Source organism: Lemur catta, chromosome 6 (genome assembly GCF_020740605.2).
Source record: "Lemur catta isolate mLemCat1 chromosome 6, mLemCat1.pri, whole genome shotgun sequence".
NCBI classification, from domain to species: Eukaryota; Metazoa; Chordata; class Mammalia; order Primates; family Lemuridae; genus Lemur; species Lemur catta.
The window spans coordinates 90840957-90867552 of record NC_059133.1 but is presented as its reverse complement, the minus strand read 5'-3'; the positions used below and the strand labels follow the sequence as shown (position 1 = coordinate 90867552).

The window sequence follows — 26596 nt, the reverse complement described above, 5'->3', positions numbered from 1 at the left end:
TTAAATTTTATAGGAAAAGAGGTCAGGAAGAAAATGTACAAAACAACTCAATTTTTGTCAATCATGTAGTATTGAGGAGACAAAAATTCAAATTTTGGCTCCAACAAAGAGAAGGAGATTTGGTAGAAATCAGGCTTTCAGATGGAATTACTAGAGGGGTTTATCTTAAGTACTAGGGCAAACTAGAAATGATGGAATAGTGGAATAAAAGGTACATAGAATCTTATAAAAATTGGAATTCAGCACTAAATCAACATAGTCTCTATTGAACTAAGGCAAGAACTATCCAATTTGTCTACCTACCAGAAAATAATGTGAACATTTTTGTGAAGAAAGTTTTATATTATATATGAAACTGTACATACCATTACACAGACAACACTTAAGCAAAAATTCCCTTTATTGTTCCAAGAGAAAAAATAACTTTTAAAAATAAAAGAAGAAAGAGACACAGATATGACCAAGGTATTGGAATTACGACACTCAAATTTCAAAATAATTGTGATTAATATGTTCAAAAGGATAGCTAACAAAAATAAAGTTTCATTAGAGAAATGGAATCTCTAAATTAGTCAAAAGGAAATTTTATAAATGAAATATTGAATAGTAAGAGCTGACAATGAAAGAGATTTAAAAGCAGTGGCTGTTTATAGGCAAGATCCCACTACTGATCAGCATGGGAGTTTTGACCTGCTCTGTTTCCGACCTGCTTTGGGTCACCCCTCCTTAGGCAACCTGGTGGTCCCCCAGCTCCTGGAAGATCACTACATTGATGCTGAACTTAGGGCAGATGCCCGATCAACATAGCAGGCTACAGCCCAGAACTCCTGGCCTCAAGCAATCTTCTCACCCACGTCAGCCTCCCGAGTAGCTGGGACTACAGGTGTGCTGTTATTTATAACTGTCCCTTTCTGCATGTATATTACACTTCAGTGATAAAAAAGACTACTCAAGCATCCACAGTCTTTCAGATACTAGGTAAAGAGAATGTGTGGACCTTATTTGAAAATAACATTTTTTAAATGAGTGAGCTCTTTAGAATGGATTTTGAGATTAGAATTCCTATTGTTTTTATTTGCCTAACATTTATTTCCTCTGAGAATAACCTCCTTCTTTTCAATAAATTCTTTATTTTCTAAAATAACATCAATTTGCACTCCATAAATATATACAATTATAATTTGTGAATATTTAATACAATTTTAAAAAGTTAATAAGCATTAGTTTCTCTTGTAATCAAAGTATTATTAGAGATGTAGCTTCAACATCTTTTCTTTTAAATTCCTGCAAACACCAGGGTATTCTGTTGAAGCCTGCTGACTTCTAACTGAGAATTACTACTTCATTTTTTGCTTTAGCTATGTTGACCTTAAGCTATGTTGACCCTAGAAGCTTCACAGTTTTAAACATTGAGGAAGTCCTAAAATGACACATTTTCAGTTGTTGGAGTTTCTTTTTTAATCATTCTTGGGGTGGGAACTGTAAAGACCGTGGCTTAGATTGCTTAGATCGCTCACAGAAACTGTAGGCAAAATGCATGACAATGTGGAGAAAGGCTTTACACAAACCAAAGTGCTGGCAAACCCAGGTAAGAAGCCGGGCTGTGTGGAGTAAGTGCGGGAACTGGGGTGGGAAGACAGTGATGGGCTCTAGTCTCTACACAGGAAAAATGGCTAACAAGTAAAGAATTTTCAAGGATGAGAGGTGGAGTGCTGGAGACCATAACTATGCACATATGTAGATACCCAGTCCTAACAATTAAGGAGAGGGAATCATTAGAGCAAAATGAAAGAGAATGGAATCAGGTTAAATTTATAATTGAAAATAAAAAGAATTAAATTTACTGAAAAGAATGATACAAACTCTAGGGTGTTACACAGATAAAAGATATTATCATTATTAGGCTAAAAAACCTATCATGGAAGCTCATAAGAGAAAAAATAGAAAAAAAAATAGGTAAAAGACATTTATAAATCAAAAAAGTAAACAGAGGTCCAAGTAAAATTTAGTAGGGCATTTAAATGGAATATTCTTACATTGGCTGCACTTAAAAAGAACAAATATATATATGTATACACATATTATATGTAATATTATGTGTATATTTGAGAAGTTTAAAATTAAAAAAACATGTATTTGAGGCTTCACGGTGATTTAGTAAGTGAAAAATATTGTGATTTCTTTTCCCCCACAGGGAAAATCAAGGTGTCATAATTCAGGACTTGAAAGGTTTTTTTCTTCCTAGTAAAAGTGGTAGTCAACTGAGAGAGAAGGTAATTCAGAGGAGGAAAAGATGCTTTCTAAACATTTGTTAAATTATTTCATTTATTTCTTCATCCATTTGGTATTTTGAATATTTTATGACTGCTGCTTTAAACAGCATTTTCCCTGTCAGAGGGAGATTTAGACTGTTGATTTCATTTCCTCTTTTACTTTATTTATATATTTTTCTTCTTCTTCTTCTTCTTTTTTTTTTTTTGTGACAGAGTCTCACTCTGTTGCCCTGGCTAGAGAGTGCCGTGGCGTCAGCCTAGCTCACAGCAACCTCAAACTCCTGGGCTCAAGCGATCCTCCTGCCTCACCCTCCTGAGTAGCTGGGACTGCAGGCATGCGCCACCACACCTGGCTAATTTTTTCTATACATTTTTAGTTGTCCAGCTTATTTCTTTCTATTTTTTTTTTTTTTTTTTTTTTAGTAGAGACAGGGTCTTGCTCTTGCTCAGGCTGGTCTCCAACTCCTGAGCTCAAACAATCCACCCACCTCGGCCTCCCAGACTGCCAGGATTACAGGTGTGAGCCACTGCGCCCGGCCTATTTATATATTTTTCAACAACAGATGAATCAGCTAGCTGTGTCCCCATGCATGAATGTTTTTTTTTTTCAACACAAGATGTATGATTTATAGTAGGCATTTACGTAAAAAATATATACAATTTCCCTCCCATATAAAAGTAATTTTAAGGTGAGGTACAATGGAATGATAAAACAATTAAAGTATGTGAATGATACCCCCAAAATATTTAAAAAATAGCATTTTTTAACGACTGTATTTGTCAGATAATCCCATCATCCCTGTCATGTCAGGGATTGCCTTTTCCCATGGAAGTTGAAATTTTCATGGTTTTCATATGCTGAGTAATTTTGGATTGCATTCTGGACATTTTGAATAAATATTTTGTTATGAGACTCTGGATCTTGTTGAAATTTTTGAATATAGTGACTTTTTTGTTTGTTTGCTTTAGCATGTAATCACTCTGGTGGGGTGCAGGCATTCTGCAGGCTCTGGTTCCACTGTCAGTTCAGTTTTGAAATGTTTTGTCATATTCCTCATATATGTCTTTCTGGTGCACAAACCACGGCTCAATTTGGGACCTGTGCAATGTTCTATTTATTAGTCTGTAACATCCTCCGTCTGCCAGTTAGGCCCAGATCTAAGCATGCACAGCTTGAGGGGCTGGTGAATTCAGGAGTTTATAAATAACTTTCAGGGGTCCCTTTCAAAAGTTCCTCTCTCTTCACTGTTCGACCAGTACTTTATGTATCCCAAGGGTTTCTCTTTTTTGAGAAAGAGGGCCAGAAATTCTGGACCCCATTTACCCTGATCCACCATACACTTCTGCAATTGTGGCTTCATTTTTCAACCCACATGGCAGAGGGAGAGCAAAAAAGAAGAAAAAAAAGCAAGAGGTTTGGCCCCACTCTCTTGGAATCACAGCTCTACTGGATGGAAAGGAAGATTCCTCTTTCTCAGGGTTTTAGCTGTTGCAACTTGCTACAGTTTCCACTGCCACTGTTATGAGGTTGCCTGGGTTTGAGGCATGTGAGAATGGAGAAGAGGGAGAAAAATGGGATATTTTCATACTTCTTGAGATAGCAGTTCACTTTCTTGTTTCTGAGACCAGGAGTGCTTCTCCTGGGGCTCTCTCTGTCTGTGCCTTGATACATGCTCAATTCCAGGTTTCTGGCTGTATTAAGCTCAGGGCACTGATTCTAGAGGAGGGAAATTTAATCACTGGTTTGATGATACTTTAAATTCTGGTGTTCTTTTTAGATCTGCTGCTAGTATGCCCCGCCCTGCCTTTTGCCTTGCCTTTTGCCCTGCCCTGCCCTGCCCTGCCGTGCCTGGCCTGGCCTGGCCTGCCCTGCCCTTGCCTGCCCTTGCCTTTTCTTTCCCTTTTACATTGAAAACTATATTTTTAGAGCAGTTTTAGGTTCACAGCAAAATTGGCAGAAAGGTACAGAAATTTTTATAGATCCCCTGTTGCCACACACACATAATCTCTGCCTTAGCCTGTTTCATGTTGCTGTAACAGACTACCGGAGGCTGGATAATTTATAATGAACAGAGATTTATTTGACTCACAGTACTGGAGGCTAGGAAGTCCAAGATTGAAGGTCCACATCTGGTGAGAGCCTTTTTGCTCCATCACTCTATGTCAAAATTTGGAAGGGCAAGACACCGTGCACGAGAGGGGAGGGGGGAGCATGCGAGCACAAGAGGGGTCACACTTATTTCATAACAAACCCACTCCAATGATAATGAACCCACTCCCAAGATAATGACATTAATCCATTCACGAGGGCAGAACACTCATGACTTAATCACTTCTTAAAGGTCTCAACTCTCAACACTGTTGCATTGGGGATTAAGTTTCCAACACATGAACTTTGGGGGACACATTCAAACCAGAGCAGTTTCCCACATTATCAACATTTTTCACCAGTTGTACATTTATTACAATTAATAAACCTACATTGACACATCATGACTGCTCAAAGTCCATAGTTTACATTAGAGTTCATACTTGGTGTTGCATATTTTATGCTTTGGATAAGTGTATAATGACATGTATGCATCATTATATGGAATAATTTCTGCCCTAAATATCCTCTGTGTGATAGTATGTAGCCTTTTCAGATTTGTTTTTTACCTTTGGTATTACACATTCAAGTTTCCTTCCTGTGTGTGGTTTGACAGCTCATTTTCTTTTCTTTTCTTTTTTTTTTTTTTTTGGAGACAGAGTCTCACTCTGTTGCCCGGGCTAGAGTGCCATGGCATCAGCCTAGCTCACAGCAACCTCAAACTCCTGGGCTTAAGCAATCCAACTGCCTCAGCCTCCCGAGCCACCATGCCTGGCTAATTTTTCTATATATATTTTTAGCTGTCCATATAATTTCTTTCTATTTTTAGTAGAGACGAGGTTTCTTCACTCTTGCTGAGCCTGGTCTCGAACTCCTGAGCTCAAACGATCCACCCACCTCGGCCTCCCAGAGTGCTAGGATTACAGGCGTGAGCCACCGTGCCCGGCCGACAGCTCATTTTCTTTTAGCTCTGAATAATATTCCATTGTTTGGATGTACAAGTTATTTATTCATTCACCTACCAAAGGACAACTTGTTGTTTTTCAAGTTTTGGCAATTATGAATAAAGCTGCTACAAACATCTGTGTGAAGGTTTTTGTGTGGACATAAGTTTTAAATTTTAGGGGGTAAATTCCTAGAAGCATAATCACTAGATTGCATGTTAAGAGTATGTTTACTTTTGTGAAAAACTGCCAACATGGCTGTAACATTTTGCATTCTTATCAGTAATGCGTGAGAGTTCCTGTTATCCCACGTCCTTAACATCCTTTGGTGTTGTTAGTGCTTTGGACTTTGGCTAGTCTAATAAACCTATAATGATATCTCATTGTTGTTTTAACTTGCAATTCCCCAATAACATATGATATTGATCATCTTTTCAGATGTTTATTTTCATCTAGATATCTTCTTCGATGAGGTGTCTATCCAAGTTTTTTGTCCATTTTCTAACTGGTTCATTTTTTTCCTTTGAGTTTTAAGAATTCTTCATATATTTTGGATAACAGTCCATTATCAGATGTATCTTTTGCAAATATTTTCTCCCAGTCTGTGGCTTGTCTTCTATTCTCTTGATAATGTCTTTTGCAGAGCAGAAGTTTTTAATTTTAATAAAGTCCAACATACTGATTTTTTTATTAATAAATGGATTGTACCTTTGGTGTATGTGTCTAAATAGTCATCACCATACCCAAAGTCATCAAGGTTTTTCTTATGTTATCTTCTGAGTTTTATAGTTTTGGTCTATGATTCATTTTGAGTTATTTTTAGGAAAGATATAAAGTCTGTGTCTAGGTTCATTTATTTGCATGTGGATGTCCAGCTATTCCACACCATTTGTTGAAAAGACTATGTTTTTTTTTTCATTGTTTTGCCTTTGCTCCTTTGTCAAAGATAAGTTTACTATATTTATCTGGGTCCATTTCTCTTTATTTTACTACTTTGTCTATTCTGTTCAATTAATCTGTCTGTCTAATCTTTAGCCAACACCACATTGTCTTGATTACTATAGTAAATTTTGAAGTTGGGTAGTATCAGTCTTTCAACTTTGTTCTCCCTCAAAACTGTGTTGGTTATTCTGTGTCTTTTACCTTTTTATATAAACTTTAGAATATCAGTTTGTTGATATTTACAAAATAACTTGCTGGGATTTTGATTGTGATTGAATTTAATCTACAGATTAAGCTGGGAAGAACTGATATCTTGGCAATATTGAGTCTTCCTATCCATGAACATGAAATCTCTCTCAATTTGTTTAGTTTTTCTTTAATTTCACTTATCAGTTTGGTAGTGTTCCACATATGGATCTTATACGTATTTTGTTAGATGTATTTCATATTTTTGGATGCTAATGTATATGGCATTATGTATTTAATTCAAATTTCACCTCTTTATTGCTAGTATACAGGAAAATGATTGACTTTTGTATGTTAATTCTGCATCCTGGAACTTTACTTTAATTGTATGTCAGTTCCCAGAGGTCTTTTTGTCATTTCTTTTGGATTTTATGCATAAATGATCATGTCATTTGCAAACAAAGACAATTTTCTTACTTCCTCATCTGTATACCTTTTATTTCCTTTTCTTATTTTATTGCATTATTTAGTATTTCTAGAACAATGTTATAAAGTATTGAGAGGGGACATCTTTGCCTTATTCCTGATCTTACTAAGAAACCTTTGAGTTTCTCACAATTAGGTCTGATGTTAGTTGTAGGTTTTTTGTGGTTAAACTTTATCAAGGTAAAGAAGTTCCTCTTTATTACTTAGAGTTTTTATCATGAATCTGTGTTGAGTTTTGCTATATGCTTTTTAAAAATCGATTTTATGCTGAAGTGATTTTTCCTTTTTAGCCTGATAATGTTGTGAGTGACATTAATTGATTTCTGAATATTGAACCAGTCTTAAAAAACTGAAATAAATCCCACTTAATCATGGTGTATAATTATTTTTATACATTGTTGGATTTGATTTGCTAATATTTTGTTGAGGTTTTACATCTATGTTCTTTTCTTTTCTTGTAATGTCTTCATCTGTTTTCTATATGAGGGTAAATCTGATCTCACAGTTAACTGTGAAGAAGTAATATCTCTAACTTATCTTCTGAAAGAGATCATAGAGAATTGGTATGATTTTTTCCTTAAATGTTTAGTAGAATTTACCAGTAAACCCATTTTGACATGGTGTTTTCTGTCTTTAGAGAGTTATTAATTATTGATTCAACTTATTTAATACGAGCATATTCAGATCATCTGTATCTCCATGTGTGAGTTTTGACAAATTATGTCTTTCAAGGACTTGGTCCTCCATATGATCATAGAATTGTTCATAGTATTTTTATTCTCATTTACATGGGATCTATAGTAATATCTCTGCTTTCATTTCTGATATTGGTAATTTTTGTCCTGTCTCTTTTCTTCTTAGTTAGCCTGAATAGAGGCTTATAATTTCTTCTGGCCTTTCCAGAAACCAGTTTTTGGTTTTGGTGATTTTCTTTATTAATTTCCTATTTTCAATTTCATTGATTTCTTCTCTAATGATTATTTCTTTTCTTCTGTGTACTTTGTATTTATTAATAATTTGCTCTTCTTTTTCTAGTTTCCTAAAGTAGAAGCTTACATTATTGATTTTAGATCTTTATTCATTTATAATATATGCATTCAATGCTATAAATTTCCCTCTAAGCACTGCTTTTGCTGAATCCTACAAATTTTGATAAGTTGTCTTTTCATTTTCATTTAGTTAAAATATTTTAAAATTTCTCTTGAGACTTTTTTATTGACCTGTGTGTTGTTTAGAAGTTTATTGCTTAATCTCCACATATTTGTGGGATGTTCTAGTTATTTATTATATTTCTGTTATTGATACCTAATTTAAATACATTGTGATCTGAGAGCAGACACTGTATGATTTCGATTCTTTAAAATTTTTTTAAATGTGCTTTATGGCCCGGAAAGTGGTCTACCATAGTGAATGTTCCATGTAAATTTGAGAGTGTATATTCTTCTGTTGCTGGATGAAGTAATCTATATATGTCAATTATATCCCATTGATTGATTGGATTATTGAGTTCAACTATGTTCTCACTGATTTTTTGCCTGCTGAATCTGTCCATTTCTGACAGAGGGCTGTCGAAGTCTCAAACTATGAAAATAGTTCATCTATTTCTCCTTGCAGATCTATTAGTTTTTGCCTCACATAGTTTGATGCTCTCTTGTTAGGCACATACATGTTAAGAATTGTTGTCTTCTTGGAGAGTTAACTCCTTTATCTTTGGGTAATGCCTTTCTTTATCCCTGATAAATTTTCTTCCTTTGAAATTTGTTCTGTTTGAAATTTTTATAGCAACTTCTGCTTTCTTTTGATTAGTATCAGCATAATATATTTTTATTATCAATTTACTTTTAATCTACATGTGTCTTTATATTTAAAGTGGGTTTTTTGTAAACATCATACAGTTGTGTCTTTTCTTTTTTGGAGACAGAATCTCACTCTGTCACCCAGGCTTGAGTGCAATGGTGTCAACATAACTCACTGTAACCTCCAACTCCTGGGCTCAAATGATCCTTCTGCCTCACACTCCCAAGTAGCTGGGAATATAAGTGCACACCACCATGCCTGGCTAATTTTTCTATATTTTGTAGAGATGGGTTCTCACTCTTGCTGAGGGTGGTCTCAAACTCCCGATCTCAAACAACCCTCTCATCTTGGCCTCCCAAAGTGCTAGGATTACAGGTGGGAGCCACTGCACCCAGCCCGTGTCTTATTTTTTGATCCACTCTGACAATCTCTGTTTTTTAATTGATGCTCAGAAGTGATTATTTATATAGTTGTGTTAATATCTACCATATTTCTTACTATTTTCTATTTTTGCCTTTGTTCTTTGTTTCTATTCTTGTCTTTTATTCTTTGTCTGCCTTTTATAGTTTTAACTGATCATTTTATATGATTCTATTTTTTTCTCCTTTCTTAGCATATCAGTTGTACTTTTTTAAAAACATTTTTTAGTGATTGCCTTAGAGTTTGCAATATATTAATACATTCACAACTAATCCAAGTTCACTTTCAAATATTGCTACACCATTTCACAAGTACTGTCACTACCTTGTACCAACAAAATAATACTAAATTTTCCCTTTATCCTTTGTGTCATTGCTTTTATTCATTTAATTTATATATAAGCATACATAATTAACTATACCATTACTATTATTTCAAACTGTCAGGTATTAGATAGATTAAGAATAAGAAAAATGAAAATTTTTATCTTCACTTACTTTTTCTTCAGTGTTCTCCCATTTCTTTTAATGTAGATCCAGGTTTTTGAACTGTATGGTTTTTCTGTTTTTCAAAAATTGTGCGATATTTTTCATAAGACAAGTCTCCTGACAACAAATAATACAGATTTTTGTTTGTCTGAGAAAGCGTTTATTGCTCCTTCACTTTTGAAGGATAATTTTGCAGGGTAAAGAATTCTGAGTTGGTAGGATTTTTTCTCTCAACACTTTAAATACTTTATTCCACTCCTTTCCTTCTTGTATAGCTTGTGGGGAGAATTTAATGTAATTCTTATCTTTATTCCTCTCTAAGTAAGGTTTTTCCCCCTCTGGCTTCTGTCTTGATTTTTTTCTTTATCTTTGATAAAGGAGAGACAGAAGGTTTATGTGAACTTTGTAATTTTCATTCAATATTTCTGTAACTCTATCTTGCTGAAATTATAAAGTCTATTAATTAATAAAAATAACTTGGAAAACATGAATATAAAGCTAACTAATGTCTCCACTGTGGAAGAAATGTTGGAGAAAAATATGCCTGTTTAGCTAAGGATGTGTCTAAGAAATTAGCTAGAAGTGTGAACTACAGGCAAGAGAGAACATCAGAATCAACAATAAATTTTAAAAGAGGTATTAGTTAACCTAAGATATTTTGAGATATAACACAAAAGAGAAAATTATACAACACAAATATGTAGCTTGATGAATTATTATAAAATGAACACCTTTTAAACTACTAACATTGGGAAAGATCCTTGCTATGCAACTCAGAGGCCCCCCATGTATTCCTTACCATTTACCAATCTTTCCTCCTAAAAAATAACACATTTGACTTTTATGATAACAATTTTGTCACTTCAGTTTTGCCTTTTTTAAAAAAAAAAATGCCTTTGAGTCTCTTTTAGTTAATAGATTCCCTCTTGATATATTTTTTAAATTTTCTTTACTTTTTTTTTTTTTTAAAAAAAAGAATCAGGTTAATCTTCTACGTAGGCTTTTCAACAATCTGTATTTTGTTGGTTTCATGTCTGTGGTTTAGTTGACATGATTCTCTCCATTCTACATTTCCATAAAATGATAGTTGAATATGGAGGTTTAATCAAATTTATATGTATTTTGACGGGGGCATGTAAGGCTACTTCATGGGTTGTGTGTGCTTACCTTAACTGTGGTAAATAATTAAACTCTGGATACAAAATAGGAAATTCAAAAAATGAGAGGTCAGTTGCCTCCTCTAGTGAAAAGGGAAGAAATTAAATGTGAATAATATTTTTGTGGTTAGTGCTTTGAGTAGTATTACATCTGTATTTAATTTAAAAATGTTTTTCAATAATTGTTTTCAGGTTATCTGCATTCTAAAGAGCATTCTAATAAAGTTACCTCACACTGGGCCTTATATTTCTTCTCAACCATATGTCTGACAATCATACTGTGTGGAATGATTACTACGTTAGGAGGTAAGTGATTTGTAATCTTTGTTCATTTAGAAAGAATTATATTTGCAGAAGTAAGAGAAGACATTTTAATTATTTTGTTGTTATTTACACCTCCTAATATATTATTTCATCCATTAAGTTAAATGCCAATATCCTTATAAGCAGCATCTAAAATTTTAATTATGTATGATAGGGGACACATTCTTGCAAGTTTAATGGGATAATCAGAATCTGCAAAAGACAGAACCCAATTGCCAGTCCATATGCTTAAATTTACATTATTTTTAGGCCTTTTATTGTGTAATTTAAATGCATAGTTTTTTTCGCACTCAGAAATTTCATTTTTAGTTAAATTACTTGAAAGACATTGTACATAGGTCTTAATGGAGGGCATGTCAAAATAGAGCTGTAGAAGGCTTTGTAATTTATAAAATTGTGTTCATGCTTGAAAATAGTAGTCACCCCCTTATCTGTGGGTGATATATTTTAAGACCCCCTATGGATGCCTAAAACTGTAGGTAGTACCAAACTCTATTGCCTTTTGGTCAGATCATGTTTCTGTTCATGTCTTCTAGACACAAATTTAATGCCTTTTAAATCATGACTAAGCACTGTGACTATAACTTGAAGTTAGAGGTGCAGCAGCAAAACTAGCACAATTTTTTTGCCTCCTCAGAATTTCACAGATAGATTTGTTTTTACCTTAGGTCTTAGCATACCTCAGCATACAATTTTTTCTTCCCCTATTAAGTTGAGAACTTTCATTTTTTTCACTAGAAGTGAGTACTTCATGGCTTTCCTTTGGCATGTCTGAATTGCTAGCATCAACACTCTTGTGCTTTGGGGCCATTGCTAAGTAATATAAGGGTTACATGAACACAAACATTGTGCTACTGCAACAGTCAGTCTGATAACCAAAATAGCTACTAATTTACTAACAGGAGGGGAGTGGCTACAGCATGGATACACTAGAAAAAGGGATAATTCACATCAACAAATTGAAAAGTTGGTTTTGGTATTTTTGAAAAGATAAAAAAAAAATCAACAAACCATTAGCCAGACTAACTAAGAAAAAAAAGAGAGAAGATCCAAACAAATAAAATCAGAGATGGAAAAGGAGACATTGCAACTGATACCACAGAAATTGAAAGGATCATTAGAGACTATTATGAGCAAATATATGCCAAAAAATTGAAAAACTTAGAAGAAATGGATAAATTCCTAAAAGCACACAACATAACAAGACTGAACCATGAAGCAATCCAAAACCTGAACACAACAATAACAAATAATGAGATAGAAGCAATAATAAAAAGTCTCACATCAAAACAAAGCCCAGGACCTGATGGCTTTACTTATCAATTCTATGAAACATTTAAAGAAAAACTAATATCAATCCTACTCAAACTGTTCCAAAAGCTTGAGGATAACAAAATATTTCCAAACACATTCTATAAGTCCAGTATTACCCTGAAACTAAAACAAGACAAAAACACAATAAAGAAAGAAAATTATAAGCCAATATTTCTTATGAACATTGATGCAAAAATCCTCAACAAAATGCTAGCAAACCAAATATGGCACCACAAAGATACATTAGAAATATACCAACTACAAAAAGATCATTTATTCTAATCAGGTAGGATTTATTCCAAGGATGTGAGGATGGTTCAACATATGGAAATCAATAAATTAGTTACATAATATCACCAGAGTGAATAGACAACCTAAAGAATGGGAGAAAATATTTGCAACTTATACATCTGATAAAAAAATGATAACTAGAATCTATATAGAACTCAGGAAAATTAGCAAGAAAGAATCAAACAACCCCATTAAAAAGTGGGCAAAGGACATGAACAGAAACTTTTCAAAAGAAGATAGACTAATGGCCAAGCAACATATGAAAAAATGCTCAGTGATGCTAATCATCAGGGAAATGCAAATCAAAATCACAATGAGATATCACTTAACTCCAGTGAGAATGGCTTTTATCAAAAAGTCCCAAAACAACAATGTTGGCATGGATGCATAGAGACAAGAACACTCACACACTGCTGGTGCGACTGCAAACTAGTACAACCTCTATGGAAGTAGTATGGAGATGCCTCAAAGAACTAAAAGTAGAACTACCATTTGATCCAGCAATACCACTACTGGGCATCTACCCACAGGAACAAAAGAGATTCTATAAAAAAGACATCTGCACTAGAATGTTTATAGCAGCACAATTTACTATTGCAAAGATGTGGAAACAACCCAAGTACCCATCAATACATGAGTGGACTAATAAATTGTGGTGTGTATATATATATATATATATATATATATATATATATACATACACACACACACACCATGGAGTACAACTCAGCCGTAAAAAACAAAGGTGAACTAACACCTCTTGTATTATCCTGATCGAGCTAGAGCCCATTCTCCTAGGAAAGTATCACAAGAATGGAAAAACAAGCACCATATATTCTCACCATCTAATTGGTACTAATTAATGAACACTCACATGCACATTTGGAAGCAACATTCATCAGGTGTTGGGCAGGTAGGGGGAAGGAGGGGATGGGTAAATTCACAACCAATGAGTGCACTGCACACTGTCTGGGGCATGGCATACTTGTAGCTGTGACTCAGGTGGTGCAAAGGCAATATATGTAACCTAAATGTTTGTACCCCCGTGACAGTCTGAAATTTAAAGGATAAATAAATAAATTAAAAAAAACACAAATTTTATATTCAAAGGACATTAACATAAACTTTGCATATAAAGAGCTGCACATCTTCAATAAACAAATGTTGAATGAAAAACAAACCCAGCAGTGGGATTGGTAGATCAAATGGTAGGTCTACTTTTAGTTCTTTGAGATATCTCCATAGTACCTTCCATAGAGGTTGAATTAGTTTGCCGTCCCACCAACAGTGTATAACTGTTCTTTTCTCTTTACATCCATGGCAGGATCTGTTGTTTTTGATAAAAGCCATCCTCACTGGAGTTAAGTGATATCTCAGTTTGGTTTTGATTTTCATTTCCCTGATGATTAGCATCACGGAGGATTTTTTCATATACTTATTGGCCATTAGTCTGTCTTCTTTTGAGAAGCTTCTGTTCATATCTTTTGTCCACTTTTTTAGGGGTTGTTTGATGTTTTCTTGCTGATTCACTTGAGTTCTTTGTAGACTCTGGTCATTAGCCCTTTGTCAGATGTATAGCATGTGAATGTCTTCTCCCATTCTGTAGGTTGTCTATTTACTCTATTGATTGTTTCCTTGGCTGTGCAGAAGCTTCTTAATTTGATCAGGTCCCATCTGTTCATTTTTGTTGTTGCTATGATTACTCTGGCAGTCTTCATAAATTCTCGGTGTAAGTTGATATCTATAGGAGTGTTTCTGACCTTTTTTTCTAACATTCTCATAGTTTCATGCCTTAGGTTTAAGTCTGTTGTCCATCATGAATTAATTTTTTGTGAGTGGTGAGAGGTGCAAATCCTGTTTCAGTCTTCTACATGTGGCTATCCAATTATTCCAGCACCATTTATTCAATAGGGATACTTTTTTCCAGTGTGCATTTTTGTCTGCTTTATCAAGATCAAATGGCAATATGATGGTGGCCTGGATAGAAATCTAGATATCCAGGTTCAAGAACTTAAAGGACAACTGGGAAATTCATCAAGAAGAGGCAATCACCATGACATATAGTCATTGGATTGGCCAAAGTAAACATGAAACAGGCCCTCCTAGGAGCCATAAGGCAAAAACAGCAGGTAACTTACAAAGGAAAACCTATCAGACTAACTGCAGACTTCTCAACTAAGCCCTCACAAGCCAGAAGAGATTGAGGCCCCATTCTCAGTCTTCTCAAACACAATAATGCCTAGCCTAGAATTTTATATCCTGCAAAACTAAGTTTCTTACATTATGGAGAAATAAAGTCTTTCTCAGACAAGCAAACACTGAGGGAATTTGTCAAGACCAGACCTGCCCTGCAGAAAGTACTCAGAACTGCATCATACCTGGATCAGTATGATAAACACCCACCAGTATAAAACCACCCAAAAGCTAAAGGTCAGAACCCAGATACCACAATGGCTCAACAGATAAAACAAAATAACAAAGTTCCACTCAACAGGATAAACAGAAATCCACCCCACCTACCAATTCTTTCAATAAATGTGAATGGCTTGAACTCCCCACTCAAGAAACATAGTCTGGCTGGGTAGATCAAAAAATACAAGCCAAGTATCTGCTATCTCCAGGAAACACATCTAACCCACAAAGATTCATTCAGACTCAAGGTGAAGGTATGGAAAACAATATTCCATGCAAATGGAAACCAAAAGAAAACTGGTATAGGTATTCTCATATCAGATAATGTAGACTTCAAATTAGCAAAAGTAAAGAAACACAAAGATGGTCATTACATAATGGTGAAGGGAACAATTCAACAAGAGGACATAATGATCCTAAATATTTATTCACCTAACATAGGTGTGTCCAGATTCATAAAGCAAACCCTTCTTGTCCCTTTTCTTTAAACTGGTTGTTATAGGAGAAGTGATAGCACAATTAGAGATGCATAGATTTAAAGAAATGCAGTATGCCTTAAGATCTAATCCCAGAAGTTACACTATAATAGGTATAATTTGGTACCTGGCTTGTGGTGAATGCCTTAGAACTGCAGTCCTTAACCCCTGGGCCATCGACCAGTATTGGTCCATGGACTATTAGGAACTGGGTCACACAGCAGAAGGTGCGCAGTCAGTTAGTGAGTGAAACTTCATTTGTGCTTACAGCTGCTCCTCATTACTCACATCACTGCCTGAGCTCTGCCTACTGTCAGATCAGCAGCAGCACTGGATTCTCATACAAGCAGGAACTCTATTGTAAACTTCACATGTAAGAGATCTAGGTTGCACACTACTTAAGAGAATCTAATTCCTGATGATTTCAGGTGGAGTTGAGGTGGTGATGCTAGTGCTGGGGAGCAGCTGCAAATACAGATTATCATTAGCAGAGAAGTTAACAATGTAATAGTAATAGAAATCAGGTGCACAATAAATGTAATGCACTTCAATCATCCCAAAAACATCCCTGCCTGTCTCTCAGTCTGTGGAAAAATTGTCTTTCATGAAACCAGTCCCTGGTGCCAAAAATGTTGGAGACCACTGCCTTAGAGTACATATTTTCCTGGTGTTATATGATTTGACATTTGGATTACATCAGTTATTATTCATAGCCAGGAGCTGTTTCTCATTTCATAAGAGCCAAATTCAAGAATAATGGTGGCAATTATTGTAATGATACCATGAGTGCAAAGCTTCCTGGTATGCCATAGCCATCTTCAGAGCTGACGAGTTGAGGGAAGAAAGTGGTTATAGAAGCTGAAGAGTCAGCTACTAGCAGCTCAGTGACAACTATCTGGAGAGACTTTCATCACTCTGGATCCAATTTGAAGAGAGCATTTCTCCTGATTATACAGGAAGTGGGTCTGAGAATCCTGTCCAATGGAGTATGGTTGCCTCCCAAATATAGAGAATCTCACTAATTCTCCTCAGTAGAAGGAAGCTCTGGGTGCAGCAAATTCTTTAATATTCATGGGGCTATTTAGGCGTATATCAGACCATTTCACCTTAAGAAACTTTACTCACATGAGGTATCTATACCCTGCCCCTGATTTTATCAACTCATCTAGAGTAGTTGAAGAAGCATCTGTTCTCCAAGGCTGATCATATGCTGATATTTATGTATCCGATATTTTAAGAAAGGAAAACATTGTTGAAATCCAAGTAGACAGATATGTGACTCAGAGAGAGCTTAAGGCATTAATTACTCCCTTTTGACCTCATCTATTACTGAAGGCATTAGTTTGAATCTCAGTTTTACCATTTACTGTGTAATGTATGCAATGATCTGCAACATCATATTTCTCATTTGAAAAATGAGGATACTGCATGTAATACTTAACAGCAGTGTTGGAGAATGTATTAGTACTTGGTAATTTATACAGTACAGTATAAAAATAAGTCATTTTTATTTTTAGCACTTAGAACTAACTGCAATCAAAAGCCCTCAGTATATCTTGAAGCTGTGTGCCCAGAAAGCTGGATTGGTTTCCAAAGAAAGTGTTTCTATTTTTCTGATGACATCAAGAATTGGACATCAAGCCAGATATTTTGTGACTCACAAGGTGCTGACCTTGTTCAGGTTGAAACTCTCCAGGAACTGGTAAGAAAATAGTTTTGGCCAGAATGAAAGATTCAGCCCTAAAAGGATATGGTTCTTTGTGGGGTGTCTAAGAGACAGATTTAGACATTTGCTTATACATTGCTTAGTTAGCATAAGGAGAGATGAACCCAGCAAGTACTACATTCTACAGTTAGCCATCTATATTTACCTTAACCTTCATGGCAGAAACATGGCCGGAGAGCAAGCCAGAGCATTCTTTGACTTGTGAGCCAGAACTGTGCAAACAGGAATTAGAAAATTATAGGTCAAAACACAATTTTAAGTTTATATGAAGTTAGTAACTTTTCTTCAAAATAAATAAAACAGGAGTAATGTCAGAGAACATGTTGGAATAGGAAGCTCCAGGAATCTGTCCCTCCACCTAAATGACTATTAAACTATTAGAAACCATCTGAAGTAACTATTTTGGAACCATTGTGCCTAGTTGAACACTTGCTGTAGCAGCCCAAGTACAGAACGGGGGATGAACACAGAAAGAAACACACAGACACACAAAGACGGTACAAGACTGCAGCGCCGAAAAGCACTAGTGGCTTTATTTTTATACTCCTTTTGCCCTTTTATACTCCTTTTGTCCAGCAGCTACTTTCTGGTACATGACTATCTTTAGAGTCCTGAGGTGATATGTTCTATTTCTTATGGAAATTGCTCAAGGAAGGTAGACATTTGCATGTTAACCTTTGGACCTGATTACCCCATGCAGGACAATGAGACATGCCTTGGCTTGTGTGCAGGACCTAAGGCCCTTGGCTATTTTCCATAGGGAACAGTTTGTCTGTTCAATAGGCCATTCACCTTTAGCTCCAGGGAGCATTCAGCAGTCAATAGGCCGCGTCTGGCCCTATTGACTTCTGGCATCAAGGAGTATTCTGGACCTATTGACCTTTGGACCCAAGAAGCACGTCCAGCTTCGCTGACTCTGGGCTCAAGCCAATTCTTGCCCAGGGACAGTCCCTATACTTGCAGTATCAAGGGAAGAGTTTGATGAAGAGGCTCATAAATTTTGGCTAATTTTAGTAAATTTTAGCCTTCTACTCAGTAATAACTACTGTTCTCCACACCTGATCATTGCAAGCAGCCATGGGGACTGCTGCACATATTCCTGGCATGGCTTGCTGAAGCCAGGGCAGGCAATAAGGACCTTTTCCTCTAAATATCAGGGTTATTGATGATTTCTGCATTTGGTTGCTGAGGGGAAGGCACAGAGGTAGACTACCACTGTTTCAATCCCCATCACTCAAAGTGGCTTCTAGGGGATTTAAGTAAATATAGTAGCATGTTTGTTTTTCCTCCATTTTAGGAAGCAGACATATAATAAAATTTTTTTCAGGTAACTGGTTGATCACAGACAGAACAGAAATTTCAATGACCATGCACAACAGGGAATACACATTTTGCAAAAATAGTTTGGAAAAGTCATGAACAAATAACTCCAAACCCCAACAAGCAAGATTCAATGATTTCCAAAAGCAAAGGAAGTAAATTAACAGAATTACCATGACATAATACTTATAATGTCCAGTTCTTAAAAAAATTATAAGACATACAAAAGAAAGTATAACCCATTCACAGAAAAAAAAATCTAATAGACACTATCCCTGAGGAAGCCCAAATATTAAAATTATTAGTCAAAGATATTAAGTTAGCTGTCTTAAATATATTCAATGAACTAAAGGAAACTATATGAAGAGCTAAAATAAGTCTGGAACATAAAATATGAACAAAATTAGTATATGAAGGAAAAGGCAGAAATTGTTAAAAATCAAAAACAAATAGAAATTCCAGAGCTGAAAAGTACAATGCTTGAAATAAAAAATTCACTAGAGAGGTCCGACAGCAGCTTTGAGCAGAAGGAAGAAAGGATCAAAACAGGAGGAAGAAAGGATCAGAAAACTTGCAGATAAGATAATTGAAATAATCTAGACTTAGAAAAAAAAGAATGAAGATTAATGAACATATCCTTAGGGACATGTAGAACATTGTCAAGCATACCAACATATGCATTACAGAAGTCCCAGAAGGAGAAGAGAAAGAGAAATAGCATAAAAATTTTTAAAGAAATAATAGCCAAAATTTCCTAAATCTGAGGAAAGATATAAATATATATGTCCAAGAGGCTCAATGAACTAGAAATAGGATAAACTGAAAGAGATCCACATTGAGATAAATTATAGTCAAGTTAAAAAAACTATACTAGAAGGCTATAGTAACCAAAACAGGATGGTACTGGTAGAAAAGTAGACACATAAACCAATGGAACAGACCCAGAAGAAAAACCATACACCTGAAACCAACTGACAAAGCAGACAAAAACACACTGCAGAAAGGATGCCCTATTCAATAACTGCTGCTGGGAAATTTGGAGAGCCACAGGGAGAATAATGAAACTGGATCCCTATCTCTCACCATACAAAAAATTAACTCAAGATGCACAAAGACTTAATTTAAACACAAGATGTGACATCATCAATATTTTAGAAAAAAACTTAAAAAATATTCTTATGGACATTGGAATTACTCTTATGGACAAAAGGAATAATCAACAGAGTAAACAGGCAACCTACAGAGTGATAGAAAATATTCACAGACTATACATCTGACAAAGGACTAATATCTTGAATCTACAAAGAAGTCAAAGAAATCAGCAAGAAAAACAAATAATCCCATTAAAAAGTGGGAAAAAGACATTTACTGATATTTTTCAAAAGAAGATAAACAATGGCAAAAAAATATGAAAAAAAGCTCAACATCACTAATCATTAGGGAACTGCAAATTAAAATCATAATGAAATACCATCTTAACCTTGTCAGTATGGCCACTGATAAAAAGTCGAAAAACACTAGACTTTGTATGAATGTCATGAAAAGGGAATGCATACACACTGTTGCTAAGAATGTAAATTAGTACAACCTCTATAGAAAACATATTATCTTAAGAAAAGTATCTCAGGAATGGAAAAATAATACCACATGGTGAGTGCCAGGCACACTGTCTGGAGAATGGACACACTTGAGGCTCTGACTCAGGGGGATGGGCAGGACATGGACAATATATACAACCTGAGCTTTTGTACCCCCATGATGAGCTGAAAAAAAAAAAAGAAAAATAATACCACATGTACTCACTTACAAGTGGGAGCTAAATGATGGGTATACATAATCTTACAGAATGGTATAATGGACTTTGGAGACTGAGAAGAGGGGGCTGGTGTGAGGGGGCCAAGGGATCAGAAATTACCCATCAAATACAATGTATACTATTTGAGTGACATTTACACCTAAAGCCTTGACTCACATGTCAACAAACTACTTGTACCCACAAATCGAAATAAAAAAAAAAAAAGAAAAATCCCAGAGAGAATTTTGAAACCAGCAAGAGAGAAGCAACACATCATTTACATAGGACATTTAATGAGATTAATAGGTGATGTCCCCTGAGAAACATGGGGATGAAAAGGCAATGGAATGATATATATTTAAAGGTCTGAGGGAAAAGAACTACGAACCCAGAATTCTATATATGGCAAAACTATCCTTAAAGAATGAAGGAGAAAGTAACACATTTTCAGAGAACCACCTGAAAGAGTGTGTTACCAGTAGACCTGTTCTACAAGAAATGCTAAAAAAGGATTCTTTAGGCTGAAATGAAAGGACTGTAAACAGTAACTCAGAGCCAGAAGAATAAAGCATACTCATAAAATGTCAACAACATAGATAAATATAAAACCCAGAATTACTCTGTGTATAGTGTAATATGTAACTGATCTCTCTCATATATATGTAAATATATATATGCATTCTATATAATGCCTATATAACATTTAATAGGTAAATACATAAAACAATAATTATATTTGTATATTAATGGGCATACAACATATAAACATGCAGTCTATGACAACAGTATGAAGAAAGATGAATGGAAATGTACAGGTTCAAAATGTTTGTATAGCTATTGAATCTACACTGACATTATTAAACTATGTTGGTATAAGTTCAAGATGTTAATTTTAATCTTCAAGATATCCAGTAATAAAATTACAAAAATATACAAAAAGGAAAGAAGGGAATAAAAATGATACAGTATAAAAAAATCAACAATTAAAAAATGGCAATAATAGAGGAATTGAGGAACAAAGACAGGTAAGATATAAAGAAAAGAGAGAAATGGCAGAAGTAAATCCTATTTTAGTAATCATATTAAAGGTAAAAGTATGAATCCATTTTATTAAAAGGGAGACATTGATAAATTGGATAAAAAACAAATTAAAAAACAAAACCCATCTATATGCTCTCTACAGGAGACTCACCTTAGCTATAAGGACACAAAGTAAGAAGACTGAAAAGGATATTCCATGCAAATAGCAATCTAAAGAAATTGAGTGGCTATATATTTGTCAGACAAAATAGACTAAAGTAAAAAATTTTACAAGTACATCATACATTGATAAAGTTTGACACGGCAAGTCAATCTAACAGTTATAAACATATATGTACTTAATATCACAGCCCTAAGATATATAAAGCAACAATTGACGGAATTAAAGAAAGAAATGGACAGTTCTACAAAAAGTTGAAGAACTCAATACTCCACTTTCAATAATGGCTAAAACAACCAGATAGAAGATCAATAAAGAAATAGAGAATTTAAAGACCACTATAAAAATTAGCCCTAACAGACATTTACAGAACATTCTACCCAATAAGAGTAGAATAGGCATTCTTCTCAAGTGCACATGGAATATTTTCTAAAATAGATCATATGTTAGGTCACAAAATAAGTCTTAATAAATTTTAAAAATGTGAAATTATACAAAGTATCTTTTGGAACCACAATAGAATGAATCTAGAAATCAATACAAAAAAAAAAAACTTGAAAATTCACAATATGTAGAAATTAAACAATCCACTCTTAAATAGCCAATGGTCAAAGAAGAAATCCCAAGGGAAATTAGAAAATACCTTGAGGCAAACAAAGTGAAAATACAAATACCAAAATTTATGGTATGAATTGAAAATAGTTCTAAGAGGAAAATTTATAGCTGAGAACACATAACTTAAAGAGAAGAAAGATCTCAAATCAATAACCTACTGTACACTTTAAGAAACTAAAAAAAGTAGAGCAAAAGTAAAGGTCATTTGTATGATTCAAAAGAGTAAAAGATTTTTCTGAGTCCTCACTGAATTCACTAATCATAAAGGAAAATATTTATATATATGTAATTACACTAAAATTCAGAACCTGTCATCATAAAAAGGACACTCTGTGTTGGCAAGGATGTGTAGCAAAAGACACTGGCCTACGCTGCTGGTGTAAGGATAATTTGGTACTCTTACATTAGTTTAGTGTCCTTTCTTAAAGTTGACAATAAGCTTACCCTGTGGCCTAAAAATCACATTCCAGAACCGATGCCAAGAATGTCATAATAGCATTTATAATAACTCTAAATGTGAAACAACCCTAATATCAGCGAATAGCAGAATAGATAAACTGTAGAATAGTCACACAAATGGGTACTATGTAGAAGTAAAAGTAAACAAATTATCATTAACTTGTCTCAGTTTTGAACTATCTTCTTTATGTTTGTATGATGACATACCACACTCATTCTCTATATATTATTAAACAATAAAAATAAAAAATAAAATTGCAAGAGCAGTTAAGGGTATTTCTTCTGGGAGAGGCTGGGTTATGTAAGATTGATCAATATTTTCTTCATATTTTCTGAAAGAATTTCCTGTTGAGATATAAAGGCCCATCTGACCACTGGATTGGTCTGAGCCGAGAACAAGGCCAAGCCTGGAAATGGATAAATGGTACTGAATGGACAAGATGGTAAGTTCTGAAAATTCTGGCAGTAATACTTACATTTGAATTTACTTTGTATGAAATCTAAAGTATTCCCTAGTTATATGCTTTAAAAATTCTCAATTTAAGATTAGTCATAGAGATACTGCCAATGTATATGTTTCAAAGGTTTTTGCAAACTCCTGAAATCAATCCAAAGCCTGTCATGGTAAGATAGAATGACTGTAAACTGATCTCATCTATGAGATCTCGAGAGCAAACCAACACATCTTCAAGTCTGTTTCTTACATCTGCAACAAAATTTTGTTGTACTTGTCCTATTGATCTCACAGGGTTGATAGAGGATTAGAGGTTTTGATGAATATGATTGTACTTTTTAAACTTTAAAAGATCATATAAATGCAAGTTGTTACTATATAAAACTATATAGCATTATATCAACTATGTATATATATATTGTATCAATCTTAGCCGATTTAGAGAGGGATTATGAGTGACATCAATAATACCTATTATTCATAATAAGATCATAGTTTTAAAATTTTAGGATGGGTAAAGTTTGGCATTACAGTATTTAATTTCAAATGTATATTTATAGGATCTTTAGATTACTGAAAAGATTTTGGATAATGGTGGAAGACTTGGATTCACACAATTTTACTTAATGTTTGAGAGATGAGAGGGTTTTGAAAAGCTGCTTTATGATTATCAAGTAATCAATATTGGAAATATAACTTTATTTATGGGAAAGGCACTGGGCTGGAAATTGGCAGGTTTGAAAATGGGCTTTTTCTCATTAGCTTTTGACATTGAACAGGATGGTAAGTTTTAGAAGTCAGAGAGGTCATTCATTTCTACACTGTTGTATCTACACGGCCTAGCAGATAGTGAATCCTTTGTAAACATTTAGAACTAATTTTGATTTTTCCCTTTACATTACTGAAATAATAATATTTTCTCTGCCTAATTCTCAAAATATTTTAAGGATCAAATATACTGTTAACTATTCACTTGTTGAAAACTGCTCATCATTTAGAGAAATGTAAAATATTACATGATTAAACTCTAGCATGTTTCAACAATTAGCAAATTATATCACAGACCATAGTAATTTCAGTGAGTAAAGAGGAGACATTTATAATATGAATACCGACCCAAAATGTCTGTCAGGTCATTTAAACTCAGTTGCATAGCACTGCAGTTTTGGTACTAGACTGACCAGGCAAGTAGGAAGACTATGATGAAACAAGGGGCTTAGACACAAGATGCTGAGGTCTTCAATTACTTAAAGAAGCAGAATATTGCTAAAACTGTGTAGAGAAAACAGGTGTCAGACCTCTCCCACAAGCCAAATGAGGCTTTGGATGTAGTGGGAAGAACATTACGCTTACAGACATAACACAGGTTTGTTTCAGAACTCTGCATTCTTCCTACAGCTGATCTATTGTATTTCCTGCTAAGAAAAGCTCACTGACTCATTAGTGATAAATACATGAGCCAGGAGAAGATCAGAGCTTATGAACAACAACGACAGAATTGCCTGTAATAGAGCAGCATTTCTTCACTCTCCCCTTTCCCAAAGTGAAAAAAGTTGAAATAGTCTAGCTAGGCCCTGTAGTCTCATGGACCTAGATATGAATCCTAGTTTTACTTGCTATATTAGCTTGGAAAAATCCAGTTTCCTTGACTACAAAAGGACATAATTATTAAAGTAATTGCTATTAAAGAGATGATATGTGTAATGCATCTTCCATTTCGAGGTTAAATTAATGTCAGTGTTTTTATTTTCTCATCTTTGGTCTCCCTGCTTTTGCAGAAATTTCCAGCGGCCAACTGCTTCTGTCTTTTCTAATGCAGGTTTCCCATCAGAGAAGGAGGAGAGTGTGTCTACTTGAATGACAAAGGTGCCAGTAGTGCTAGGCACTACACGGAGAGGAAGTGGATTTGTTCCAAACCACATACATATGCCCAGATGAAGCAGCAAAGCCCTAACTAATCTTCAGAAGCAACATTGGAATGAATAACTTCATTAAAAACTAGAACTAACAAACACTAGTGAGGGCATGATGAAAAAGGAACCCTTGTACACTGTGGGTGAAAATGTAGTTTGGTGCAGTCATTGTGGAAAACTGTGGAGGTTCCTAAAGAATTTAAAAATAGAACTACTATATGACCCATAAATTCCTCTTGTGAGTATATACCCAGAAAAAAGGAAATCGCCGCTTTGTAAAGATATCTGCACTTCTAGACCAATGTCTATAAGAGTTGTTCCAACATTTTCTTCTAGAATTCTTATAGTTTCATGCCTTAGGTTGAAGTCTGTTATCCATCACGAATTGATTTTTGTGAGAGGTGAGAGGTGAGAGGTATGGATTCTGTTTCAGTCTTCTACATGTGGCTATCAATTTTCCCAGCACCATTTCTTGAATAAGGATTCTTTTCCCCAGTGTATATTTTTGTCTGCTTTGTCAAAGATCAGATGGCTATCTGAGGATGATTTTATAACTGGATTCTCTGTTGTGTTCTACTGGTCTATGTGTCTGTTCTTGTGCCAGTACCATGCTGTTTTGGTTAATATAGCCTTGTAGCATAGCTTGAAGCCTGGTAAATTGATGCCTTCCAATTTGTTCTTTTTGCTCCGGGTTGCTTTTGCTATACGGGGTCTTCTCTGGTTCCATACAAAGTGTAGAATTATTTTTTCTAGATCTGTGGAAAATGATATTGGTATTTTAATGGGGATTGGTTTGAATCTGTAGATCACTTTGGGTAGTACAGACATTTTAAGCAATATTGATTCTGACAACCCATGAGCATGGTATGGTTTTCCATCTGTTTGTGTCCTCTGCTATTTCCTTCCTCAGTGTTTCCTAGTTCTCCCTGTAGAGGTCTTTCACCTCCTTTGTTAAATGTATTCCTAGGTATTTTATTTTCTTTGTTACTGTTGTGAAGGGTATTGAATCTTTGATGTGGTTCTCAGTTTGACTGTTGTTGGCATATAGGAATGCTACTGATTTCTGTACATTGATTTTGTAACCTGAGAGTTTATTGAATTCATTTATCAATTCCAGTAGCCTCATGGCAGAATCTTTGGAGTTTTCTAGATGTAAGATAATATCATCAGCAAAGAGCAATAGTTTGACCTCTTCTGCCCCCATTTGGATTCCCTTGATTTCCTTCTCTTGTCTGATTGCTCTGGCTAGGACTTCCAGCACTATGTTGAATAGAAGTGGTGATAGTGGGCAACCTTGTCTGGTTCCAGTTCTAAGTGGGAATGCTGTCAATTTTTCCCCATTCAGTATGATGTTGACTGTGGGTTTGTCGTATATGGCTTTTATCATTTTTAGGTAAGTTCCATCTGCGCCTATTTTGTTAGGCGTTCTGATCATAAAAGGGTGCTGAATTTTGTCAAATGCTTTTTCTGCATCTATTGAGAGGATGATATGGTCTTTGTTTTTACCTCTATTT

The 26596-nt window shown here is 34.9% G+C and overlaps 1 protein-coding gene across 1 annotated transcript; it reads left to right on the top strand.

The window, feature by feature from the left end:
• Positions 1–1459: 1459 nt before the first annotated feature.
• On the top strand, positions 1460–25186 carry LOC123640026 (C-type lectin domain family 2 member D-like). Its single transcript, XM_045554366.1, has 5 exons — positions 1460–1588; positions 10975–11088; positions 17117–17301; positions 23055–23158; positions 24989–25186. The coding sequence occupies exons 1-5, from the start codon at positions 1534–1536 to the stop codon at positions 25125–25127; spliced, it is 597 nt and encodes a 198-aa protein (XP_045410322.1). The 5' UTR covers positions 1460–1533; the 3' UTR covers positions 25128–25186.
• Positions 25187–26596: the final 1410 nt, after the last annotated feature.